General features: G+C 35.3%; 1 protein-coding gene across 1 annotated transcript; it reads right to left on the bottom strand.

Moving 5' to 3' along the window:
• Positions 1 to 749: 749 nt before the first annotated feature.
• LOC142619855 ((+)-neomenthol dehydrogenase-like) lies at positions 750 to 25,115 on the bottom strand. Its single transcript, XM_075793192.1, has 5 exons — positions 24,986 to 25,115; positions 24,629 to 24,872; positions 24,199 to 24,267; positions 1,557 to 1,739; positions 750 to 1,358 (listed from the first exon to the last, which is right to left on the bottom strand). The coding sequence occupies exons 1-5, from the start codon at positions 25,018 to 25,020 to the stop codon at positions 981 to 983; spliced, it is 909 nt and encodes a 302-aa protein (XP_075649307.1). The 5' UTR covers positions 25,021 to 25,115; the 3' UTR covers positions 750 to 980.

Genomic DNA, 25,115 nt, shown 5'->3' with positions numbered 1-25,115 from the left:
TTGCCTAAAGAAAAAAGCATTACAAATTATACTCATCCAAAATAACATCCCTAACACTCCATTTGGTAAGAAGAAAATGAATGAAACAAAAAGAATTGTTTTAAAAAATTCATTCTAAGGACTTACAGCAACAAGAGTAGTGACCAATCTGTTTTATGTTATAAACCAAAATATAGGATAAATTTGAACTAATAATGAATGGAAAAATGAATATATATTTTTTGAAGATCTCTCTCTCTCTCTCTCTCTCTCTCTCTCTCTATATATATATATATATGTGTGTGTGTGTGTGTGTGTGTTGTGTTCAAATTCTACATGGGATAACTCTAAGCAATGTTGCAACACCCAATAACTTGTTATTAAATTCATATATTAAAAATTTCACTATATATTAGTTTACATGTTCTATATATTCTTAAAATGTATGCAAATTTTCATGCCAATCAAATATAATTTACCATTCAATTAATAAATTCATCTTTTATACATTATTTTAAATTACAAAAACTTGAATTTAAACAGTTGATTGCTGACACAGCTATTAATATTTGACCACCTTGAAATTTTGAAATCATGAAGAGTATAAAAAGATAACATAATCGAATGGTGAATTTTGTTAAAATTTTCATTCATTAAGAAAATATTAGGTAGTGTAATATTACTTAAAATTGCACTATGTATAATATATATTTATATAATAATTTAAAGTAGCCTAAATTTTCTTTCATTAGAGATCCGAACGGTATAAATGAGTCAAAAAACTCTTAATTTCAACAAGTATAATGTTGCTCTAACAACTAGCGTTGAAAGAGCTTTCACATAATATAAAGTAGAATAAAAAAACTTTCTAAACCTTTTATTGATCAAAGCAAGATCGAAATAAACCAACTATAAGATTTAAAGAAGCTTCCATAACACATTTTTATTCTCCATGTTTCTTCCCTATGCTTATGTACTCGTTGGGTAGTATCATTTCTTATTCAAAAGGTTGATACTTCCATTCGATCAAAGAAGAGGCCAGAAGACCCACCTTCAGGCATCAAAGCCAACATCACAGGACTTTTTGCACCTTCTTCAACAGTTAAAACTCCACTGTTGTGGTTCATGTCTGTGCTGGTATACCCTGGACACACGGAGTTGATTGCTATTTTGGGGTACTTCCTTGCTAGAACCCTTGTATATGCATTAAGAGCTGCCTTGGAGACTATGTAAGCAGAAATATTAACAGGCCAATCTTTGGTTTCAATCAAATTCTCCTTGACATCTTCTAGAAATCCTTCCACCACCTTGTCCACTTTCTCTTCTGTGAGGCCATCAATATCTCCGAGCTCTTTCTTTGCGTTCTCATTTGAAATAAGCTGAAATATTAACATAATTGAAATTTTAATTTCTTGAAAAAAAAATAAATTCAAGCAATCTCCTAGAACCAAATGTTTAGTGCAGGTCCAACACAATCGTCGCAGCCATAATCTTGCACTTTATATTGCCGTGAAATATTCACGACCAAATATAGCTGATTATAAATGGTTTAATAAGATGAGTTTTACATTCTGTACCTTTAATTGTCCCAAGGCGGAGGAGACATTTACTATTCTTCCTGAATTGGATAATAGAAGAAGCGGAATAAGTGCTTCGCTCACTTGCTTGGCTCCATAGTAGTTTGTTCTCAAACAATCCTCGGTTGTTTGATAAGTTTGCTTTATGACTTCCTTTAGAGGTATGGCATTAGGACCTAAAAGCTGTATCATTATATGCAAAGGTATTAAAAGATGTTACAATACTCTTCTTTATGAAACTCGATTAATTTCTATTTTTCTTTTATTTTATGATTTTCTTTTTATTGCCACCTCAGCCTCAAGCCACATTAAATTCTTCATATTGCAAGTCATCAAAATTTTGGGATATGATTTCTCAGCTTAGCGAGTAGGTTGCCCTCCTCTCCTCTCTGTAGCATACTGTTCTCCCTCTCTGTGAGTGGGTAGTAGGTGTCCCTTACCATAACAACGTTACTAGTAAGGCTAGGGTTATTTCCTTGTGGGCTTTGGGATACAGTTTAGGTCTAGGAATGGAGGCCCTTGCCCAAAGTTGGAAGAAGATGTCACTAACGGATGTGGAAGAAACTGATATTGACCTATCTAGTGACAAGAAGAAAATAGCGACAGTTTTGGCAGCTAAATTCTTCACACGCCATTCTTTGAATATCAAGGTAGTGGCAAGAACGTTTCGACCACTATGGCGTACCAAAAGTAGTTTTGAGGTTAGTGATGCGGGTAATAACATGCTCCTAATAGCTTTTGATTTAGAGGTTGACGCTAAAAAGGTATTGCAAGGAGAACCATGGGCTTTTGATAGGCATCTAGTTGCACTACAGAAATATGATGGTTTAACACCAACTCAAGATCTTATTTTCTCTACAACATCCTTTTGGGTTCAGTTGCACAATATACCATACACCTTTCTAACTAAGGAGGTGGTGCTAAGTTTAGGGGAAAGCTTAGGTGCTGTCACTAAACCTAAGGACGTCTCAGAGATGAGAGGAGGCAATTTTAAGCGTGTAAGGGTGGCGATGGATATTGCAAAACCGTCATGCCAAGGAAGGAAGGTAACATGGGATCAGTCAAAGAAGGGTTGGGTTTCCTTTCTCTACAAACGTCTCCCCAACATTTGCTATTGGTGTGGGCATTTATCTCATAATGAAAAGGACTGTGTATTATGGCTCAGTAGGAAAGGGATGTTAACAATGGAGGATCAACAATTTGGCCTATGGATTAGGGCTCCACAATGAAAAGTAAAGCAAGGAAAGATGGAAAATGAAGAAGGAAACAGAGAAAATTTAGAGAATAGAAAGGATTCCAAAAGGAAATGAGAAATTCTGTTATTGCATTGATGATCTAATACAATCCCCAAATATATAAGCCCTAACTCCTTCCGTATAATGTGGAATGGAATAACAAACTAATTCAGCCCTTCTTAGATCATTGACACGTGTACAGACTCCACTCTTTCTAAGCTAACTTATGCTACCTGCAGTTTTGCCTATTATAACTATACTACAGGTCGTTTACCAGCTGCTTTATCACAAGCTTCAGCAGCTCTGTCAGCAGCATTACTGTCTTGTGCAAGTGCCTTTACATCCCCCCTCAAATTGAAGAGAGGAACACCCATCAGTTTGGAAGCAAGATCAAGAAACCAAGGAGAAGGAAGACCTTTGGTAAAGATATCAACTAGCTGATCAAGATCGTAGAAATAAAGTGAAGCTTCAACTCCTTAGCAAGGGCTTTCTCACGAATATAATGGTAACACTACAAGAATTTTGGTCTTTTGCGACCAATGTTTTAGCGACGACCAAAAAGTCGTCCCTATTAGGCACACATTAGCGACAATAATATATGGTCATCACTAATAAGTGCATAGTAGCGACTACACTAAGATCGTTACTAATAATTCGTCGCTAACGCCATGGAGGGAATTTTATTTACTTTTGGAAAATAGAGGGAAACTTTTAGCAACGATAATAAATTTTGTAGCGACGACATTTATGTCGCTAAAATAAGGTTTATTTTAATAACGACATCTATCGTTGCTAATAATCATCTTTAGTGACGACCTTGTGTTTTGTTGCAAATATATGGCCAAAAATATATAATAAATATATTATATATACGCTTTATTTATCAGCGACAACACATTGGTCGTCGCTATTAGAAGGCTATTAGCGACGATATAATTTGTCGTCTCTAATAGTCACCTTTTAGCAACGACACAACATGTCGATGCAAATATATCTACCAAAATATAATGGAGGGAAAAAATTTCACTCTCAAAAAGTGGTGGGATTTATTGGAGGGAAGCGGGATTATATATTAGTAACGAATTAGGTAGTCGCTATAAGGGAGTTTTTAATGAAGACAAAGATTGTCGTCACTAATACGTGGCCAAAATAATTTTGATATAATGTGAATTTTTTTTATCAAATCCTCCAAATGCCTCTTAAAATATTTAAAATGACATAAATTCCTTTAAAATGTATGAAATGATTAAAATTCCATTAACCACATCAAAATGACCAAAATACCCCCAAACTTATATAATGACCAAAATAACCTTGAAACTTCTAAAGTAATTTAAAACTCTCAAATGCGTTAAAAAGAAAAAAGAAAAAAGTGAGACAAGGGAGCGCTTGTTGCTTCGAAATACTCCTAAATCATAATGTTACCCATTTGAAACTCGAAATTGATAAAATAACAAAAATTGAGAAAGTTCGTCGATTCTACACAAAATACTGACTTAATACCGATAGTTATCAAAATGCGAATCGTAACGTGAATCAATTTTGGATTTTTCTGTATCATGTGTCATAAGAAAGGTATTAATCAATATTTACCAAACTAATAAATTCATTATAAATATATGAAAGGTATATTCATTATAAATTCATAATAGATTCAATTAATAACTAATTCAATCATGAATTTAAAATTTACCAAAAGTAACTAAATAAATCAAATGAAAATATATTTACAACATACATATTCAAATTGATTAAAATAAAAAATGATAATACATGATATATGAGACAAAATAATAAATTTGACCGCGCCTTTTTCTAAATCCAACCGTCTTATTATGACCATAATTTACTACAATTAACTTTTCATTACACTCTTCAAATACAACAGTTAGATTTCAAATCTAAGTATGACGCGTGATGGACATGTGTTGTGTACCTGTATGGTTATGTTATCTCAATTATCCGACTATCCAATTGGTCTCAAATTTCAATGTTCTCTTAATTTGACAATCCAATTGGCCTCAAATTTTTCCAATACCAATACATCACCTTACACTTCAATACCAATGATCAATGTTTAAATATGAAACTCACTAAGTCAAGTGGTATCGGACCATATATTAAGTTTGACCAGGGTTTGACCAACTTTAAGTAAACTATGACCACGTCTTTCTATAAATCCAACCGTCGATTGTGACCATAATTTACTACAATTAACCTTTCATTACACTCTTCAAATCCAACGGTTAGATTTCAAATTTAAGAATGGTGTGTGATGGACATGTGTTACGTACCTGTATGGCTATGTCTTCTCAATTTGACCATCCAATTGGTTTCAAATTTCACCAACACCAATACGTCACCATACTCTTCAGTACCAATTATCAATGTTTGAATATGAATTTCACAAAGTGCAGTGCTCTTTGGACTATCTATTAAGTTTGACTAGATTTGACCAACTTTAAGTAAACTTTGAGGCGCTTTCTCTAAATCCAACAGTTTGATTGTGACCATAATTTACCAAAATTAATATTTCATTACACTCTTCAAATCTAACGGTTAGATTTCAAATCTAAGTATGGCGCGTGATGGACATGTATTGTGTACTTGTATGGCTATTTTCTCTCAATTTGACCATCCAATTGGTCTCAAATTTCACCAATACTAATACATCATCGTACTCTTCAATATCAATGATCAATGTTTGAATATAAATTTTCACTAAGTCGAGTGGTCTCGGAACTATCTATTAAGTTTGACTAGATTTGACCAACTTTAAGTAAACTTTGACCGCGCCTTTCTCTAAATCCAACCGTTGATTGTGACCATAATTTACCACAATTAACTTTTCATTACACTCTTCAAATTCAACGGTTAGATTTCAAATCTAAGTGTGGCGCGTGATGGAAATGGGTTGTGTACACGTATGACTATGTTTTCTCAATCTTACCATTCAATTGGTCTCAAATGTCACAAACACCAATACGTCACCATACTCTTCAATACCAATTACCAAGGTTTGAATATGAATTTCACTAAGTCCAATGGTCTCCGGACTATCTATTAAGTTTGATCTGGTTAGACCAACTTTAAGTAAACTTTGACCGCGCCTTTCTCTAAATCCAACCATCTGATTGTGACCATAATTTACCACAATTAACCTTTCATTACACTCTTCAAATCCAACGGTTAGATCTCAAATCTAAGAATGGTGCGTGATGGACATGTGTTACGTACCTGTATGGCTATGTCTTCTCAATTTGACCATTCAATTGGTTTCAAATTTCACCAACACCAATATGTCACCATACTCTTCAATACCAATTATCAAGGTTTAAATATGAATTTCACAAAGTCCAGTGCTCTTTAGACTATCTATTAAGTTTGACTAGATTTGACCAACTTTAAGTAAACTTTGACCGCGCTTTTCTCTAAATCCAACTGTTTGATTGTGACAATAATTTAACACAATTAACCTTTCATTACACTCTTCAAATCTAACGGTGAGATTTTAAATCTAAGTATGGTGCGTGATGGACATGTGTTGTGTACTTGTATGGCTATATTCTCTCAATTTGACCATCTAATTGGTCTCAAATTTCACCAACACCAATACGTCACCATACTCTTCAATACCAATTATCATGGTTTGAATATGAATTTCATTAAGTCTAGTTGTCTCAGGACTATCTATTAAGTTTGACCAGGTTTGATCAACTTTAAGTAAACTTTGACCGCGCCTTTCTCTAAATCCAACCGTCTAATTGTGACCATAATTTACCACAATTAACTTTTCATTACACTCTTCAAATCCAACGGTTAGATTTCAAATCTAAGTGTGGCGCATGATGGACATGTGTTGTGTATTTGTATAGCTATGTTTTCTCAATCTGACAATCTAATTGGTCTCAAATTTCACCAACACCAATACTTGTATTTTTGGTCATTTTAGAGGTTTCTAGGTATTTTTGTTATTTTATAAGTTTTGAGGGTATTATGGTCATTCAAATGGTTTTCGGGTATATTTTGATCATTTAGAGGTTTCAACGTATTTTTTGCTATTTTAGAGGTTTTATGGTATTTTTACTCATTTAAAAGGTTTTGGAGATATTTTGGTCATTTTAAAGATTTTGGAGTTATTTTAGTAAATTTTTAGGTTTAGGGATATTTTGGCCATTCTAGTGATTAGTGCTAAAAAAAAAAAAAAAAAAAAATTGTCCAACTTGATCCAGGTGGGTGGGGTTGGACCCCTGTGATGGATTGAGTTAGGTTGCATTTTTTTTTTAATCCAACCATAATGGGTCAGATTGAAAAAAATCCTCAACCCGAACCCCATATCTATCTTTAAGTGATAAAAGAAAACTAATATTTTTTTTAGAGAAATGATATGTCCACAATATTTTCACAACATTTTTACAACAAATCCTAAGTGACAAGCTGTTATTGGTTGTTATTGTTAGAGCGAAAAAAAGTAATCTTAGTATTAGGTTCAAATTTGAACGATAACAATTAACCACTTATAATTTATTGTAAAAATATTATAGACGTAACATTTTTTTAATAAAAAAAATTGATCATTAAAATAAATAAATAAAAAAAGTCCCTCTTCATTTTTTTTAAAAAGAGTCTCTTTTCAGTATTGGAGGGAGAGTTTCCCGCTCCAATATTGCAATTGCGGTAGTCTATAAATTGAATTCTATAAATTGAATTGAAATCCCATGATCCCATTTCTTTCTCAGTCTCGTACCTATCACTAACACGCTCTCTCTTGCTAAACGGTTGAACCTATTCACAAAACAGAGTTACAGACCCATTGCCAGCCCACTGCAAGTTTGCCACTGGTCATCCCTCCTCTGCCACTGGCCAGGTTTTTTTTTTTTTCTCTCTCAATTGCTCTCTTTATATTTTGTTTATTCTTTCATAAAGTTAAAATGAGAAAATAAAAACAAAAATCATCTAAAAAAGCTTGAGCCGTACCTGACACCTTTGTCCTTGTGTTTTTCTTTTCTTTACTTCTTTACTTCTTGCGTTATTTGATCCAACCGTCCAAATAGATATATTATTACCTCCAAGGCTCCAATGCTCCACAAGTGTATGGTTAAAAGCAAAGCAAGTCTACTGGCGTAAAGTTTCCAGGTACGTTTTCTTCTCATCTTTTACTTTATTTGACTTTTCTTCTCATATATTTATTTATTATTAAAATATTCTAGTACTATATTTAGATTTTTGTATGAATTGTGCTAGGACTATTAAATATTACACAATTTTATGCCGTAATTTATTATGTAGTGAGTTGTGGTTGGTTAAGGTGTATTCTCACATGACTCATAGACACTCTTTTACCAATCACAACTCACCACGTAGCAAATTATAGCACAAAATTATGTCATTTTATATAGTTCCAACATTTTTCTTTTTGTATTGCAAATGGATGGTTTCTTATTAGATTCTTATTGAAATTTGAGTGACTGTTTGTCTAATTTATTTTGAAAATTTAGGTCAATAGGCAGATTAAAAACTATTGACTCATTCTTTTTCTCAAATTTGTCTTCTCTTGATTGTTTAATTTAATAAATACATATTTTTAGCACACATTGAATTATAAAATATTTAACTTATATATTGAATTACATTTACATTACCATTTGAAACTATAATACAAAATAGGAACATAATTGATATATATAAAGAAAAAAAATTATTTTTTGTTTGGCCTCCTCAAAGATAAATTCCTGGCTCAACCACTGGCATTAAGATTTGGCAATGGTGGCCTTGCTTGTCTAATTAATTTATTTAATCTTAGTTTAGCCTTTTTTTTTTAAAATGATTATTTAATCTTAGTTTGTAAGATTATTGTTGTCAAACCCTCAAAGAAGGTACTTTTGTTTGTATAGCAGTAGCACTAGATTCTATATGGATGCTCTTTTTAAAATTTTTTTTTTTTTATTTACTAAGAATGTGGTCACATACCTTTTTTTTGTTAGATTGATTTTTTTGGATCGTGAGACTTTTAATATTACTATTTTCTTTTTTTTACTAGTAAAACGAAAGTTTCTCCCAAGTAGGTTATTGTCTTTTTGTTTTAGGGGGAGTAGAAGAAAAAATTAGATTTTTTATTTTATTTTATTGAGACGAAATAACTAAGTTATAAAATAAAAACCATTTTATGTTCCTACAAATATGTATGTTTTATTTTTAAATGAACAACACAAAGATTTTTTTTATAATATCAATACCTTGGCTAGCTAGGCTACATTCTAGAATTTAGATCATCACAACTACATGTTTTCTTCTTATGTGTTGTTATTACTTATTTGAGTATTGATTAATAAATGTCACATATGGAGAAAAATATTAAAACATAAGACAAAAATAATAACGGGGTGAATTAATTTACATTATCTCTTCTTCTTTTTTCTTTTCTTTTTATTTTTTTATTTTTAACTTCATGATTCTTTTCCCTCTTTGTATGAATTCTTAAAATTTTAAAATTGTCTTTCATGTATGTCTTACCATGTAGTAAACATGATACTTCGTGCACTTCAGAAAATAAGTATCCACATCATGTCTCATCCAAACTCAAGAAGTTGAAACAGGGCTCATGGGGCTGGACTGAAAAATGAATGATATTATAATACTATTTTGAATGATTGACTTATCAAATTATTATTTGAATATCTGATTTGCAGTGATGGTTAGTCCTAACTTTTTGAGTTGGATTGTATTTTCTGGTCCTTAGCTATATAGTTTCTTTATGTAGTTGCAAAGTTGTTTTGTCAGGGTAACCATGGAAACACAAACATCTCATTTCTTTGTCTTCTATCTTTTAAGGAATTTTGTACTCTACAGCTTATTTCTACCTTTGTCTTAAAAAAAAACACTTAATTAAGTTCTCATTGTGAATGAATTCAACATAGATAATTGAAATTGAACGAAAACATGTCATGATTCTATAATTCATTGAATTCACCAATCATGTTTACAATGTAGGTTTGGAAAAGACAATTTATCAACAAAAAAAAGTTTTGGAAAAGACAATTTTACAATTTTTTTCATAGAAAAACTTATTTATGTTTCATCTAAATTTTCAATTCTCTTTCCGTGTTCATCAATTCGTCTTGATTCACCTATCCATGAATTTATAACTCCCAAAATATTTGTGTGAGCCTTCCAACTTAATTAGTGAAGTGCAAGTGATGAAAATGTTAATGATTGTATAATTATGCTTGAGTTATATGTATGGAGATAATAAAATAAGTAAAGGTTTAGATTTTGCGCTAGTCTTGTCCCATTGTTTTGTCCCACTATTTTCATTTCATGCTACACTAGCTACTTTTTTATAATAATTAATACATAATTTGCTACTTACTAACTTATAAGCATCTATAAAACAAGAAGTTTACTAACTTATATCCATATCTATGGTATTTTTGAAAAATATAAATGTTAAAATTTTACTTGAATGTTAAAACTATATAGTAAGTATTTTTGTCATCTATTTTAGTTGACCTTTACATTGGTTTATACTCTTTGTTGCAGGTTAAAAAGTCACATGCCTTGGATTACAGTTTTATAGATGATGTCGAGGGGAGATATATTTCATTACAACAAGTTTTAGCTTGGCAACATATCTTCATGATGAATATGTTATTATTTGATTAGTATTTGAGAGAATAGATTGAAACTTAAATTATGTTATATGATATTCAACTTAGGTATTTTTTTTTCCTTATTAGTAGTTATTGATTGAGCAGTTATTATGCTTATATGTGTATTTGTGATTGAAAATTTGTGATGTGTGGGATTGTGGTTTATTATTTTCCATCGGGTATCCATGTAAAATTCAAAATGTAAATTTTATAGAAAAATACAAAAAAATGTAAAATGTTATTAGCGATGACATTGTCGTCGTTAATATTTTATCATATCATTAATGACGACAAACAATATCATCGCTAATATGCAATTTTTAGTGATGACATGTTTGTGGTCATTGATATATTATTATTTGTGACGACAGCAACCATCTTCGCTAGTAATGACATATTAGCGACAACAAAAATGTCATTATTAATAATAATCTACTAGCGATGACAAAAACATTCGTCACTACTAATGAGCTAGTAGCGACGACATTTTGTCTTGGGGTCTCAAGTTATTTATGACGACAATTGTCACTATTAGCGACGACTTTGTCGTCGTTAATAGTATTGTATTTGCGACGACATTAATATCGTCATTAAAAAACTTTTTTGTTACCACTTTTGTTTAACGAAAATTAGCGACGACATTTTTCACCGCCAATATAATTAGCGACGATATTTAAAGCATTAGCGATGACTATATGTCGTCGCTAAAGACCAAATTTCTTGTAGTGTAATCCACCTCAATATGCTTGGTACAAGCATGAAAGATGGGATTGGAGGCCAAAGCTAAAGCAGACTTATTATCACACCAAAGCATAGGACGCAGGGACAAGAAAACACCCAAATCTTTAAGAATCATCCTAAGCCAACTCACCTCAGCAGTAGTAGTAGCTAAAGCCCTATATTTAGCATCAGTAAAGGACCTATCCATAGTCAGTTGCTTCTTATCAGACCAAGTAATAGGAGAGCTACCCAAAAATACCACCATACCAGTAATGGACTTCCTATTGAGGGGATCACCAGCCCAATCAGCATCACAATAAGCTGAGGCTGAAAATGAATACCATGATGTAAAGTACCCTTGAGATATCTAAGAATCCTCTTGGCTGCCACAAGGTGATGTTGAGTATACTTGCTCATAAATTGGCACACTTGCTGAATAGAGAAGGCCAAATCAGGTCTAGTGAAAGTCAAGTATTGCAACCCACCAATGATGCTTCTAAAGACTGTAGGATCAAGAAGCAAAGGGCTGGACTGAGAGTTGACATGAACTGTGGGAGAGTAGGGAGTAGCACAAGGCTTGCAATCCAACATATTAAACTTAGTCAGTAAATCCAAGGCATACTTGGATTGATGCACAAACAACTCTTGAGAAGTAGATTCAATCTGAAGGCCAAGGAAATAAGCAAGAGGACCGAGATCCTTCAAGTCAAAAACAGTGGCAAGCCTTGAAACTAGATGATCAATGAAAGGAAGACTATTCCCAATGATAATAATATCATCCACATATAGAAGCAAGTAAACCACAAAAGTATCATGATGCAAGATAAACAAATTAGAGTCTATAGAGGAGGAATGGAAACCAAGATGAAAAAGCTCAAAGGTAAAGCTATCAAATCAGGCCCTAAGAGCCTGTTTAAGACCATAAATGGCTTTATGAAGCTTGCATACATAGTCAGGATGAACAGGATCCACATAAGCTTGAGGCTGAGACATGAAAACCTCTTCTTGAAGGACACCATATAGAAAGGCATTAGACACATTCAGCTGCTTCAAGGACCAATTGTGTTGAACAACCAAGGCTAAGACAATCTTGACAGTAGCAGGCATAACAACTGGACTAAAGGTTTCTTCATAGTCCAAGCCATATTGTTGCAAAAATCCCTTAGCAACCAACCTTGCTTTATACCTAGCAATGGAACCATCACTACCTTTTTTAATCTTGTACACCCACTTACACTAAATCACATTCTTATCAGAAGGAAGAGGGACTAAGGACCAAGTATTCTGCTTCAAAAGTGAATTGTATTTAGAATCCATAGCCTCAATCCAATGTGGAAATCTAGAAGCAATGTGAAATTAGGAGGTTCCTCTTGAACATAATTTCTCACAATAGCATAAGCTTTGGGCTTGAATATGCCATGTTTAGATCTGGTAAACATGGGATGAGTATTGGGAAAGGAAGGAGCAGATGGGATAGAATTTGAAACAACAGAAGAAGAAGACTCAACAGGACCTGAGGAAGACACAATAGGAGAAGGTTGTAAGGTAACAATATTAGGTGCAATAGGTAAAGTACATCAATAGGGGTAGTAGGGACAGGACAGACCTCATCAAGCATAGAAAAATATGACAGGACAGAAGGAAAAGCATAAAAAATAGCAGACAAGGAAGAACTGGGTAATAGAGTAGAAATCCAAAGGTCCAAAGAAGGCTTGACTTTAGAGATTTGGACAGAAGAATCAAAAGAAGATGTAGGGAGAATAGGAAAGTCAGACTCATGGAAAAGGACATGTGGAGTGATATAGACCTTTTGAGTGTGAGGATCAAAGTAGATATACCCCTTGGATAATGGAGGGTACCCTAAGAAAATACATTTGGAAGACTTAGGCTGAAGCTTATGGGCAGTATAAGGTTTCAGAAGTGGAAAGCAAGCACAACCAAAGGTTTTGAGAGTAGTTAAAGAAGGAGGAGAGTGAAATAATAGTTCCCAGGGAGACTTAAAGTCTAAAACAGAAGAAGGAAGTCTATTTAACAGATAAATGGCAGTGCTAAAGGCATAACACCAGTAGGAAGAGGGAAGGTCGAACTGATACAACATGGACAAACCACTTTCAACTATGTGCTTATGCTTCCTTTCAGCAACACCATTTTGCTGAGGAGTATAAGGACAGGAAAGCTGATGGTGGATGCCATGATCTAAGCAAAAAGATTTAAAGGAATGATTAACATATTCACACCATCATCAGTCCTAAGGGTTTTGATTTTAACCCCAAATTGATTTTCCACAAGAGTTTTAAAATGCAAGAAAACAGTAAACACCTCAGACTTTTGTTTAAGAAGAAACAACCAAGTAAATCTACTAAAATCATCAACAAAAATGACATAGTATTTATATCCAAGAACAGAAGGAATAGGAGCAGAGCCCCAAACATCACTGTGCACAAGTTGTAAAGGACAAGAACTAGACTTAACATGCTGTGGAAATGGAAGTTTGTGCATTTTAGCACTTATACAAGACTTACATTGAGAACAAATGTCACCATGGATAAAAATTGCAACATTATTATTGAGAGAAGATAAAGCAGAATGAAGAAGCTTGAAGCAAGGGTGACCAAGTCTTTGATGCCATAACATAGCCTCATTAGAAATAGGAGTATGGACAGATGACTTAAAAGCAAGAGATGAAGGAAAGGCTGAATCAGTAAAGGATTGTGATGGGAATGGAATTGGATAAACACCATCCTTACTCAGGCCTCGATAAAGAACCTTCCCCGTAGCCAAATCCACAATTAAGAACTAATGGGCATCAAAATAGCAAAAGGCATTGTTTTTTAAACATAGTTTGTGAATAGATAAAAGATTGGAAGCCAAATCAGGAACCCTAAGAATATTGTCTAAACGAAAACAATGAGAAGGGATTTGAAGCTTACCATTACCAACATGAGACACAGACAACTCTTGCCCATTTCCAACAGTAACAGATTCATGACCATTGGTAGCTTGTGAATTTAGAGAGAGCTCAGAAAGGTCAGGGGTGACATGGTCAGAACACCCTGTATCAGTAAGCCAGCTTGTTGGATGTGTTGAAGCAGAGTTGGCTGTTACTGTCATAGAACTAGCAACCATAGATGCCAACTTGGATGGAGTATGTCTGCCTTGATAGGAAAAATTCATGCGATGGTAACAATCCAAGGCAGTGAGACCACTCTTGCCACAAATTTGACAAGTAGGTCTTGAAGACTGAGATGAACCTTGAGACTGAAAATAGGGAAAACTAGAACCATTCTTGTGCTGAAAAGTAGGAAGTTGAAGAATACCATTTGCATTACCAGAGGACTGACTAGAGGATTGACCATGGTTAAACCCAAAATTAGGACCAATTTTATTAAATCCTCTGCCACGGCCCCTCTGATTTCCATTTCTACCTCTTCCTCTATTGGTATTTTGATTAAAACCACTTTTAAGAAGCATAGCCATAGTTGTATCCCTAGTCTCAGACTTCTTCTTAATAGCTCTCTCTTCTGCATTCAACAATGTATTCAACTCCTCTATAGTAACTACATCATTACGGGTCCTTATGGCAAAACAAAATGCACTATATTCATTTGGTAAAGCTTCTAATACTAAATGTATAAGTTCTTCCTCATCAACAAACACAGCAACAGAACTTAGTCTATCCCTAGCTTCTTTGATTCTTTGAAAGAAATTATCCATGCTTTCAGAACTTTTCTTAATGCTCAGTACTTCATTTCTCAAACTCAAAACATGAGAACGAGATACTAAAGTAAACCTCTTTTCAAGTACAGTCCAGACTCCCTTCGCAAATCTCTGACCAACTATGAGAGCCAGAACTGATGGAGACAACGTTGAATTGATAAAGGTGAAAAGAGCTTGCTCTCTACTTCTCCAATTGATATACTCTGGATTAGGTTCTCTAGTGAAATTTCCAAAGCTATCCTTCAAGAAAGAATCAGGAGCTACACATGAATCTTCAAGAAAACCAATAATAGCATAGGCCTCAAGAATCATAACAATCTGACTGATGTTTCTAGACGATGTAGTTGGTGAAGTCAAGCTTTACAGTCATCATACTTGACATGTTTGACAAGAGAAGCAACGATGGATTCACCAAAGAACTTGTGGTAGTAGCGATTGAAGAAGTTGAAGAAGCTGTTGAAAAACTGGAACTCGGACTAGAAGCCATTAATGGTGGCTTTGATACCATGAAAAGTAAAGCAAGGAAAGATGGAAAATGAAGAAGGAAATAGAGGAAATTTAGAGAATAGAAAGGATTCCAAAAGGAAATGAGAAATTCTGTTATTGCATTGATGATCTGATACAATCCCCAAATATATAAGCCCTAACTCCTTCTGTATAATGTGGAATGGAATAACAAACTAATTCAGCCCTTCTTAGATCATTGACACGTGTACAGACTCCACTCTTTCTAGCTAACTTATGCTACTTGCAGTTTTGCCTATTATAACTATACTAAAGGTCGTTTACCAGCTGCTTTATCACAAGCTTCAACAGCTCTGTCATCAGCCTTATTGTCTTGTGCAAGTGACTTTAAACATAATACAATCTAGTGAGAAAGGCAGTGATGGATGTGTAGGGTTTTGATCACGCAGGAAGTCGTAAGGTAGGTTCTCATACCAATGCTGAGAAGTTGCAGGGTCAGTCCGATACAATGAGGGGTGGTTCAGTACCAACAAACATGATGGGAACAACAAACATTCGAGCGTCCACACACATGGAAACAGAGGAGTACAGTGGTGGCGTAGCTAGGGGCGTGGACCAAACCGAAGGCGGTGGCTTGCACAGTCAATCTCAGGCTATCGAAACAATTATGATGGGCATTAATGATGCTATTAATTCAGAAATGATTATTTTAGGTCTAGAAAATGACAAACTAGAAAATTCAACAGGGATGGAAAGAATCGTCCTAGAATTGAATGCACCTACAGTTAAGGCGAATAATAAGGACATTAGTGATTTGACCAAGGATGTGGAGGGAGTATTCAAGTCCGTAACTGATGCAACAATCAAACTTGATATAAATTTCACAGTTGGCAAGGAAGGTAAGCCGAATGGGACAGTTGGCAGTGTTAGGTCAAGTAGGGGGCGCGGAAGGGGCAAAATTATTAAAAATTTTACCACGGGGCACTCAAGGAAAAATACAGAGGTAGAATAGGGTACATGCTGATGTGGGGGAGCACCTAACCCAGGCAATTGATCCAAAGAGAAAGTGCAACTTACACAACACTGATGAAGCTAATGGCTCAGGTAAGAAAATGAGGTTGGCGGTGGAGGCAGAAACACTTAGTATTATTATGGCAACTCACATAGGATTGGCAAAGGTTGTTGAACAACCTCGTCGGGTCCAATGACGCTTATAAGCTAGAACTGTCAGGGGCTTGGAAACCTTCAAACAAACGAATCCTTGGAAAATTTCATTACAAAAGAAGAGCCCACAATTGTCTTCTTAATGGAGATAAAGTCAAATAGAGATCAGATGAAAAAGGTTCAAGAGAGGTGCAAGCTTAAACATGGTTTCATAGTGTTGAGTAATAACAAGAGTGGTGGATTGACTCTATTGTGGAAGGAAGACATTACTATGAATGTTCAAACATTCTCTCAAACACATATTGATGCAGTGGTGGAGAGTGAAGCTGGAGTAGGGTGGTGGCATCTCATCAGATTTTATGGCAATCCAAACATAAGCAAAAGGCCCGAAATATGGGCAAAGTTGAAACATTTGAAAGGTACATCAACTTTACCTTGACTAGTAATTGGTGATTTTAACGAGTTGACAGGTTTGTTAAGGACATATTTTATGTAGTTGGCTAATCCTTTGACAAAACGCACTTTACTTGTATTTGGGTAGATCTAGGATGTATTTAATACTTCAAAGAACATGTTGTTCAAGTTTAGTATTAAAGCCATGAAAATTGGACCTAGAAACAAGTAAAGAAAATGTGTTTACTAAAGCTGGACACCTGCGGATAACGGCTCGACAGCTGCTCGACAGATAGCTATCTACCGAGGTTTAATGAGGCTCGACACCTACAATCTATCAAGGTATCTATCGAGATTATGGGAATTCAGATTTCCAGATCTGATTTTTGGGCCAGGCTTTTGTATTTATGTAAGGTTTCTTTTCTCACAACCCTAGGCATATATAAGACTTATTTTAAATGCCGTCACATAAGAGAATACAAGGAGAACATATGCAAAAGGTGACCGAAGCCTTATTCTCTCTAAAAGATGCTACTGCGTCCTTGTGTCTTAGGGTTTTGTAACCAAGTGTTTCTTGATCTTCATTGTTTATGAAGTGAAGAACTTTGCAACCAACATCTTCTTCTCTAGTTGGTGATTGAAGTGGCGTACTAGGATCCGCGTAATTGGTTAGGCACGTACTGGGATTCGTGCATCAAAGAGTGGCGTTCATATATTGAAGAGTTCAGAGGTTCTGAAGCGGTAGAAGGTTTTCGCTGTGAGTTCATCTACGGGGATTGTAGAGTCTAGGGACAAAGGTTTTGTACTAGATCTGAAACTTCTCTTTACTATAGTGGATTGCTTTCCAGGAAGGTTTCCCCCTAGGTTTTTTACTGTGAAATTGATTGGTTTTCTTGGGTCATCATATCTTGTCTTATTTATTTTTCCGCTGCACTTAGTTTTGACATGATATTGATGTTTGTTTTAACAAATTTTATTCATAATAAATCTAATTAACAACTTGGGTTTAAAACTTGTTATTTCTATTAACCAGGATCTAAATTTCCCAACAATCTAAAAAGAAGGGAGAGAGTACAAGGCCGAGGCAGCAAATGCAAAACTTCATCGACACTATAAATTTTTGTGGTCTCCGAGATGTTGGCAACATTGGTCCACGATCACATGGCTATACTAGAAATCCGATGGCTCACAAATTCGGGAAAGGCTTGATAGGGCCTTAGCAACAACGGAATGGTTGGCTCTTTTCCCAACAGCCAAATTGTTTCACCTAACTTCCTCAACTTCTGACCATTCCCCATTGGCTTTCCGAATGGTGCAAAAATTTCAGAAAAGGAAGACAAAGAAAATGTTTAGATTCAAGTCCATGTGGTTAAAGGATCAACGATGCGAAGGTGTAGTTCAACATGGGAGGAGGGATTATCTTTGGGATCAAAATACGTACTTGGTAAATGTATTGAGACTTCCGAGCCAGGTTGGAGAGGTGGAACAAAACATCATTTGGTCATGTAGGTAAGAAGATTGCTTACTTATATAAGTGGCTTGAGTGGATTGAACTTCAACCCTCAACGCCAAAAATTGCACAACTCATGCGAGATACAAGGGTGGAGTTAAACTACTGGCTTGAGAAGGAGGATGCTATGTGGTGCCAACAATCCGGACTCATTTGGTTTCAAGAGGGAGACAAAAACATGAGGCTTTTTCATACAAAAGCCTCGGCAAGGTGCAAGAAAAACCTTATTGAAGGATTGCTGAATTCAAATGCTGTGTGGCATAAGGAGGAGCATAAGATTGAGGAGATTGTGGTGGATTACTACAAAAACTTTTTCACCACAAGTAACCTGACGAATTTCAGTGAACTCCTTGATGCAGTTGAGATGAAAGTGTCCCCGTCCATGAATCCTATGCTTCTTAGAGATTTTATAGCAAAGGAGGTTGGGCAAGCACTGAAACAAATGCACCCCTTGAAAGCCTTAGGTCCGGATGGTATGCCCCCTTTATTCTTCTAACACTTCTGGCCTACAAGTGGTGAGGTGGTGACTAAAACGCTACTTGACTTCCTTAACTCTGGTGTTTTTCCACCCAATTTTAATGAAACGCACATTGTTTTAATTGCCAAGGTCAATGACCCCAAACTGGTGACTGATTTCAGACCTATTAGTTTGTGTAATGTAGTGTATAAAATTGCATCTAAGACCATAGCTAATAGACTCAAAAAGATTATTCATGCTATTATTAGTGATACTCAAAGTGCCTTTGTAAATGGTAGGCTGATCACAAATAATGTTATTGTTTCTTTCGAAACTATGCGCCATATAATCTAGAAAAAAGGGGTAGGGTTTGAGAGATGGCACTTAAACTTGATATAAGTAAGGTCTATGATAGGGTGGAATGGGAATGTTTAGATAAAATTATGGAGAAGTTGGGTTTTGATGTAAAGTGGAGAAAATTAATCATGCAGTGTGTAACTTCTATAACCTATGCTATAAAGATCAATGGGAATCCAAAAGGCTGTATTGTACAACTAGGGGAATTTGTCAAAGAGACCCCTTATGACCTTATCTTTTTCTCTTGTGTGCAGAAGGTTTGTTGGCTTTGATAAAAAAGTCGGTAGCAGATGGACATATGGAGGGGATAGCTATATGCTGGGGAGGACCTAAATTATCTCACTTGTTCTTTGCTGATGACAGTTTGATTTTCTGCAAAACTTCTCTTACAAAATGTAACTCACTCCAACGAGTTCTACGGGTGTATGAGCAAGTTTCAGGTCAACAATTGAATTGGGCAAAAACCGCAATGTTTTTTAGCAAGAACACTCCAAGTGATGTCCAAGAGGAGATTAAGACTAGATTTGGGGCACAAGTCATTAAACAGCATGGAAAATACCTTGGCTTACCATCACTAGTAAGGAGGGGAAAAAAAAAAAAAAAACAAAATACCTTCAAAAGCATTAAAGAGAAACTTGGGAAGAAGCTAGCGGCGTGGAAAGAAAAAATGTTATCTAAAGCAGGGAAGGAAGTACTAATCAAAGGCAGTGGCATAAGCTATCCCAAAATACACAATAAGCTGTTTTAAATTACCCAACGCTCTTTGTGATGATTTGACAAGCATGATCCGAAATATCTGGTGGGGTCAAAAAAATGATGAGAAGAAAATAGCATGGATAAATTAGGATAAGCTTTGCGAACCAAAGTCTTGTGGTGGTTTGGGTATTAAGGAGATATAGCAATTCAACCTGGCTTTTCTTGCAAAACAAGGATGGAAACTCCAAACTGAGCATAACTCTCTTGTCTCCCAAGTTCTCAAGGCTAGGTTTTTCCCGAGTTGTGACTTCCTCCATGCCACCATCAGTAACAACCCTTCTTTCACTTGGCGCAATATTTTGGCTGCTCAATCACTGGTGCGAGAAGGTATGAGGTGGAGAAAGGGTAATGGCATAGACATAAAGATATGGGAAGACAAATGGCTACCCATTGCCTCCACGCAAAGAGTCTGCTAACCCAAATAATTCTTGCATTCTGACACATGGGTATGCGAACTGATCAAACCCGAGACTGCAAGTTGGAATTCGACGATCATCGATGCTCTGTTTTATCCACATGAGGCAGAGGTGATTAAGAGCCTACCATTAAGTTCTCGGCTCTTAAGGGACAAGCAAATCTGGGCAGTTTCTCCAAACAGCCTCTTTAATGTGCAAAGTGCTTACTCCCTTGCTGTGAAACTCATCAAACTCGAGAACAATGGTAGTAATGTAGATAACAATCAGGTGCGGCACTCCTGGAGAAAAATCTGGAGTCTTCCCGTTCCATATAAGTTGAGGCACTTTGCGTGGAGAACATGTAGGGAGGTTTTACCCACAAAGGAAAATCTTATGAAATGCAAGGTTTTGCAAGATGGTGTTTGCGATGAGTGCAGGCTGGAAGTGGTGATGACAGGTCTTGTGCTCTGGTAGTGTCAAAAAGCCAGAGAAATGTGGACGTACTCAAAGATTGTGGTGCCGTTTGGTGGAGATAGGTGTGAGTCCTTCCATGACTTATTCTGGCATCTGCTAATGACTGAGAGGGCGGAGGAAGCAAAAATAACCAAGGTTTGTCACGATAGCCTGGGCTTTGTGGTGTAATCGGAATGAGGTGAGGAATGGAGGTAAGCGGAAAATAGGGCATGAAATAATCAACTGGGCAGACACGTACTTGGCAGAATACACCACTGCATATGAGGCACCATGCATAGCAGCACAAACGGTAGAATTGAGTAGCTTTTGGACACCACCACCGGCACCTCTCTTCAAAGTTAATGTTGATGGGGCTGTATTTTCAGCACAAGGGACAGTGGGCATTGGTGTGATTATCCGCGATGAGGAAGGAAAGGTGGAGGCAGCTCTAAGCAAGAAGATCGCTGCACCATTGGGCGCTGTGGAGGCAAAAGCAAAAGCTTTTGAGGCCGGAATCTTATTTGCGAGGGACATCGGAATTCAAGAATTTATACTGGAAGGTGAGACACCACCCACACCCCCCCCCCCCCCCCCGGGGCGGGCAGAACCAGTTATTTTAGGCATGCACACATTATGCAAGGACTTTCGCCAAGTTGAATTCTTTCATGTACATAGACAAGGGAATAGACCTGCCCATATACTAGCAAAACGTGCTCTAGGCATTGTTGATTTTTGTACATGGATTAAAGAGAATCCTTGCTTCATAGAGCAAACTCTTATTCATGATGTAATTGCTTTTTCGCATCATTAATGAAATTTAAGTATTTACACACAAAAATTTGGGATATGCCTTCAATTTGAGAGAAAGCGTGTTGTGTATAAAGGATATGTATTGTTTTCTCTAACAACACATGGAATCTACAACTGTATAAGACTACATGTGATGACAAAATAATGTTATTTTATGGTTATAATGAGTGATCATATGATTCACATCATACTAGTAGGTTTGTCCAAGCAACCCGACCACCCAACAGGACCGACCGTTGGTGGCCCGATCCGATCCTTTCGTCAGTCAACAGCAGGTCACACCAAACTCCAGCCAGTTAAGTGGCAAGTGTCTTCCACAAAAAACCAAGCCACCCGACCCAACCAAAAAACACTTCAAGCAACCCTCATATCTATCTAGATCCAGCAACTATTAGGCCCTTCGCCACTTAGATCTAGCCGTATTTTGGCCTTCTCCACTTAGACTCAAATTCGGTGAAGTTTAACTTAGATTTGCTCAGATTTGGTGATGTTTGGTGTAGATTTTCTCAAATCTAACGATGTTTCTCTTAGATATGATCGACAAAGTTTCACTTAGACTCGGCAATGTTTGGCTGAGATCCGCCCAAATCCAACCTAACTTTTCTCTCCTTTGCTTAGATTGGGCGAAGATCTACCTTCCTCCGCCCACCATCACTCCATCAATTTCAATCAAACCGACAAACTGTCCACTAGAGCCCGATCCAACTCAACTCATGGTTGTTGGCAATTAGCCGCAAGTCTTCACTTCTTCCACTCGACCTGAATGGTTTGAGTAACGAGTTAACCTCAAACCCTATTCACCCGACTCGTAGACATCCCTACTATGATATACCCTCAAACAAAAAAGAACTTAATGATAAATAAAAATACTTATAAAGAAAAAAAACTTCAAAATTTGCCACAGTAATCTCAACAATTTTACTGTCCGAATTTTTCAAAAAATTTGATCTAAAACAACATCGATCAACAAAAGCAATGACATAACATTGAGTAGGGGTGTGCAGCCAATCCACCAAAACTGACCTTATCCAATCCAACCCAACCCACTATGTTGGGTTGGGTTGTGAGATTTATTTTTATAGTGATTTGGGTTGGGTTTGGATCGTAAGATTCATAAATCTACCTAACTCGATCCAACCTGCCTATAATTAATATATATTTAAAAATATATTATACAATTTTGTTATTTTATTTTTTTTCCCTCTTCATAAATAAAACTCAAATTCTAAGTTCTCCTTGTACAATTTGTGTTTGTTTAATGTTATTTTCAATATTATTTGGTTATAAATTTGCTCTTATTTGTGGTGGGATTGTTTTAATGCTCAATTTAATAATAACAATGGAAACTATAAGATTTTTTTTTTCTAGGGGGGTTAGCAATGACAGAGCTAGAAATTTGTCATGGGGGATAAGTAAAAAATAAAATGATTTTTTTTTCTATATATACAACTTCCATATTATATACAATAATCTAAAATAGTATTCTAAATACAATTCAATATACAATACAACTATATTGTACAATAGTCTAAAAAAGTTACTAATAGTTCTAATATCAATAAGATAACAAATATAATTAAATAATTAATCACTTTTTTTTTCAAATTAATAATAACTTATTATATTTATATGTATTATCATACATGTGGTCACTCTCTTAGAATTTGAGCAAGGACCAAAAGACTTCTTGGACTTGAAAATCTATAGAGAATTTATCAAACTATTTAATCAAATAAAGAAAAAAAACTAAGAAAATATAGAAGAGAGAAAGACGGATGAGGATAATGGGAAAGAAACACATATGTAGATATAGATATATTAGTTGTACCACTAGTGTAATTTTTTGCTAATGAAGAAAAAAAATGCAGGGAAAAACAACTTCATTTTGCTGTCAACAATGAAGTAAGCCAAAGTCTTGAAGAGAAGTTTTATTTATTATTATTTTTTTAACTAATGAGCAAAAATTTGAAACATTTTTTTTTAAATAAAATTCAATACACAATACTTTCACAAAAATTTTATAACATAATCTAGGTGGCAAGTTATTAATGGTAGGTAAAAAGTTATATTAGTTGTAGGTCCAAATAAAAACCAGTTACAACTTGTCATATAACATTTATTGTAAAATATTGTGAAAGTAGTATTAAGATGATTATATTCAAATTTATTTTAATTGGGTTTAAATAAACTTTAGGGTTAGGGTGATCAAATGTTTTTTTAGGGGGTTAAAAAAAAGTTAAAAAATATTATATATATATATAGAGAGAGAGAGAGAGAGAGAGAGAGAGAGAGAGAGAGAGACACACACACACACACACACACACACATAAATTTTGACAAGTCAAGCCCTTGAATAATAATAATTAAAAAAAATTGTCAAATCCATGGGTTCAACCCAATCCACGTGGGTTGGATTGGACCCCGTGATAGGTTAGGTTTGGATCTTGTGATAGGTTAGATTAGGTTGAATTTTTTTTTTAACACATCATGATAAGTTTAGTTGAAAAAACCCCTTAACTCGACCTATGCACACCCCTGACTTTGAGACTTGAAAGACTCACTTGATCAATGCTAACTTTTCTTCGATCCTCCGGGTTGCGTATGGATCCACTAATCCCGGCATTATTTACCTGCAATTTTGAAATAATAGCAATGTTAGAGCTACCAAAAAGAACAAGATCTCATCAATTAATAAATGACTTTCGTTTATCAACACAACCTAATTACAAAAGGGTGGGGAGGAGAAAGAATACTAGACGATTCATCTTTGTTTAGAACTACACAAACTGGTCATTACAAGAAAAATTATTTATTTATTTTTATATAAAGAATTCTGATGACCCATGCACAAATCAACCAATACAAGCATGTATGTTTTTAAATTCAAAACCTATATATGATTCCTCAGAAATCCTAGAGATTCTTTGCAACATAATAAGAAGCAAAGCAAAGATCTACCCTCTCAAATATAACATGTAGAAGTTGCATTACCAATATGTCAAGCTTCCCCAAGTGGGTTTTGATGAAATCTGCCAAAGAAGAAATGGTAGTTGGGTCCATCACATCTAGTTGATGAAAAACCACATCAGAGCATCCTGCAGCCTTGAGTTTTTCAATTGCTTCATTGCCCCTCTTCACATCTCTAGCAGTTAAAACCACCCTGATCCCATTTGAAGCTAATTGTCTACATATCTCAAATCCGATCCCTTTATTGGCTCCGGTTACAACTGCAATCCTTGGGTAAGAAATTTAAAAAAAGAAAAAAAAAATTAATAAGCAGGATATCTGCATATAAACTCACTTCTATATGTGAAATGGAAAGATTAGAGCAATTGAGGATAAAATTACCTCTTAATCCCAGGATTTATGGTTGTTTCTGCCATTTGATATGAAAATTGAAGATGCCTTACTGAAAAGTTATAGTTCTGCTCTAGGTGTAGTTATAGTATTATATATAATTACTGAGTTTTCAAAGTAG

This window comes from Castanea sativa, chromosome 12, assembly GCF_040712315.1.
Source record: "Castanea sativa cultivar Marrone di Chiusa Pesio chromosome 12, ASM4071231v1".
Taxonomy (NCBI): domain Eukaryota; kingdom Viridiplantae; phylum Streptophyta; class Magnoliopsida; order Fagales; family Fagaceae; genus Castanea; species Castanea sativa.
The sequence above is the reverse complement of the archived record's forward strand: the minus strand, read 5'-3'. Positions and strand labels throughout refer to the sequence as shown.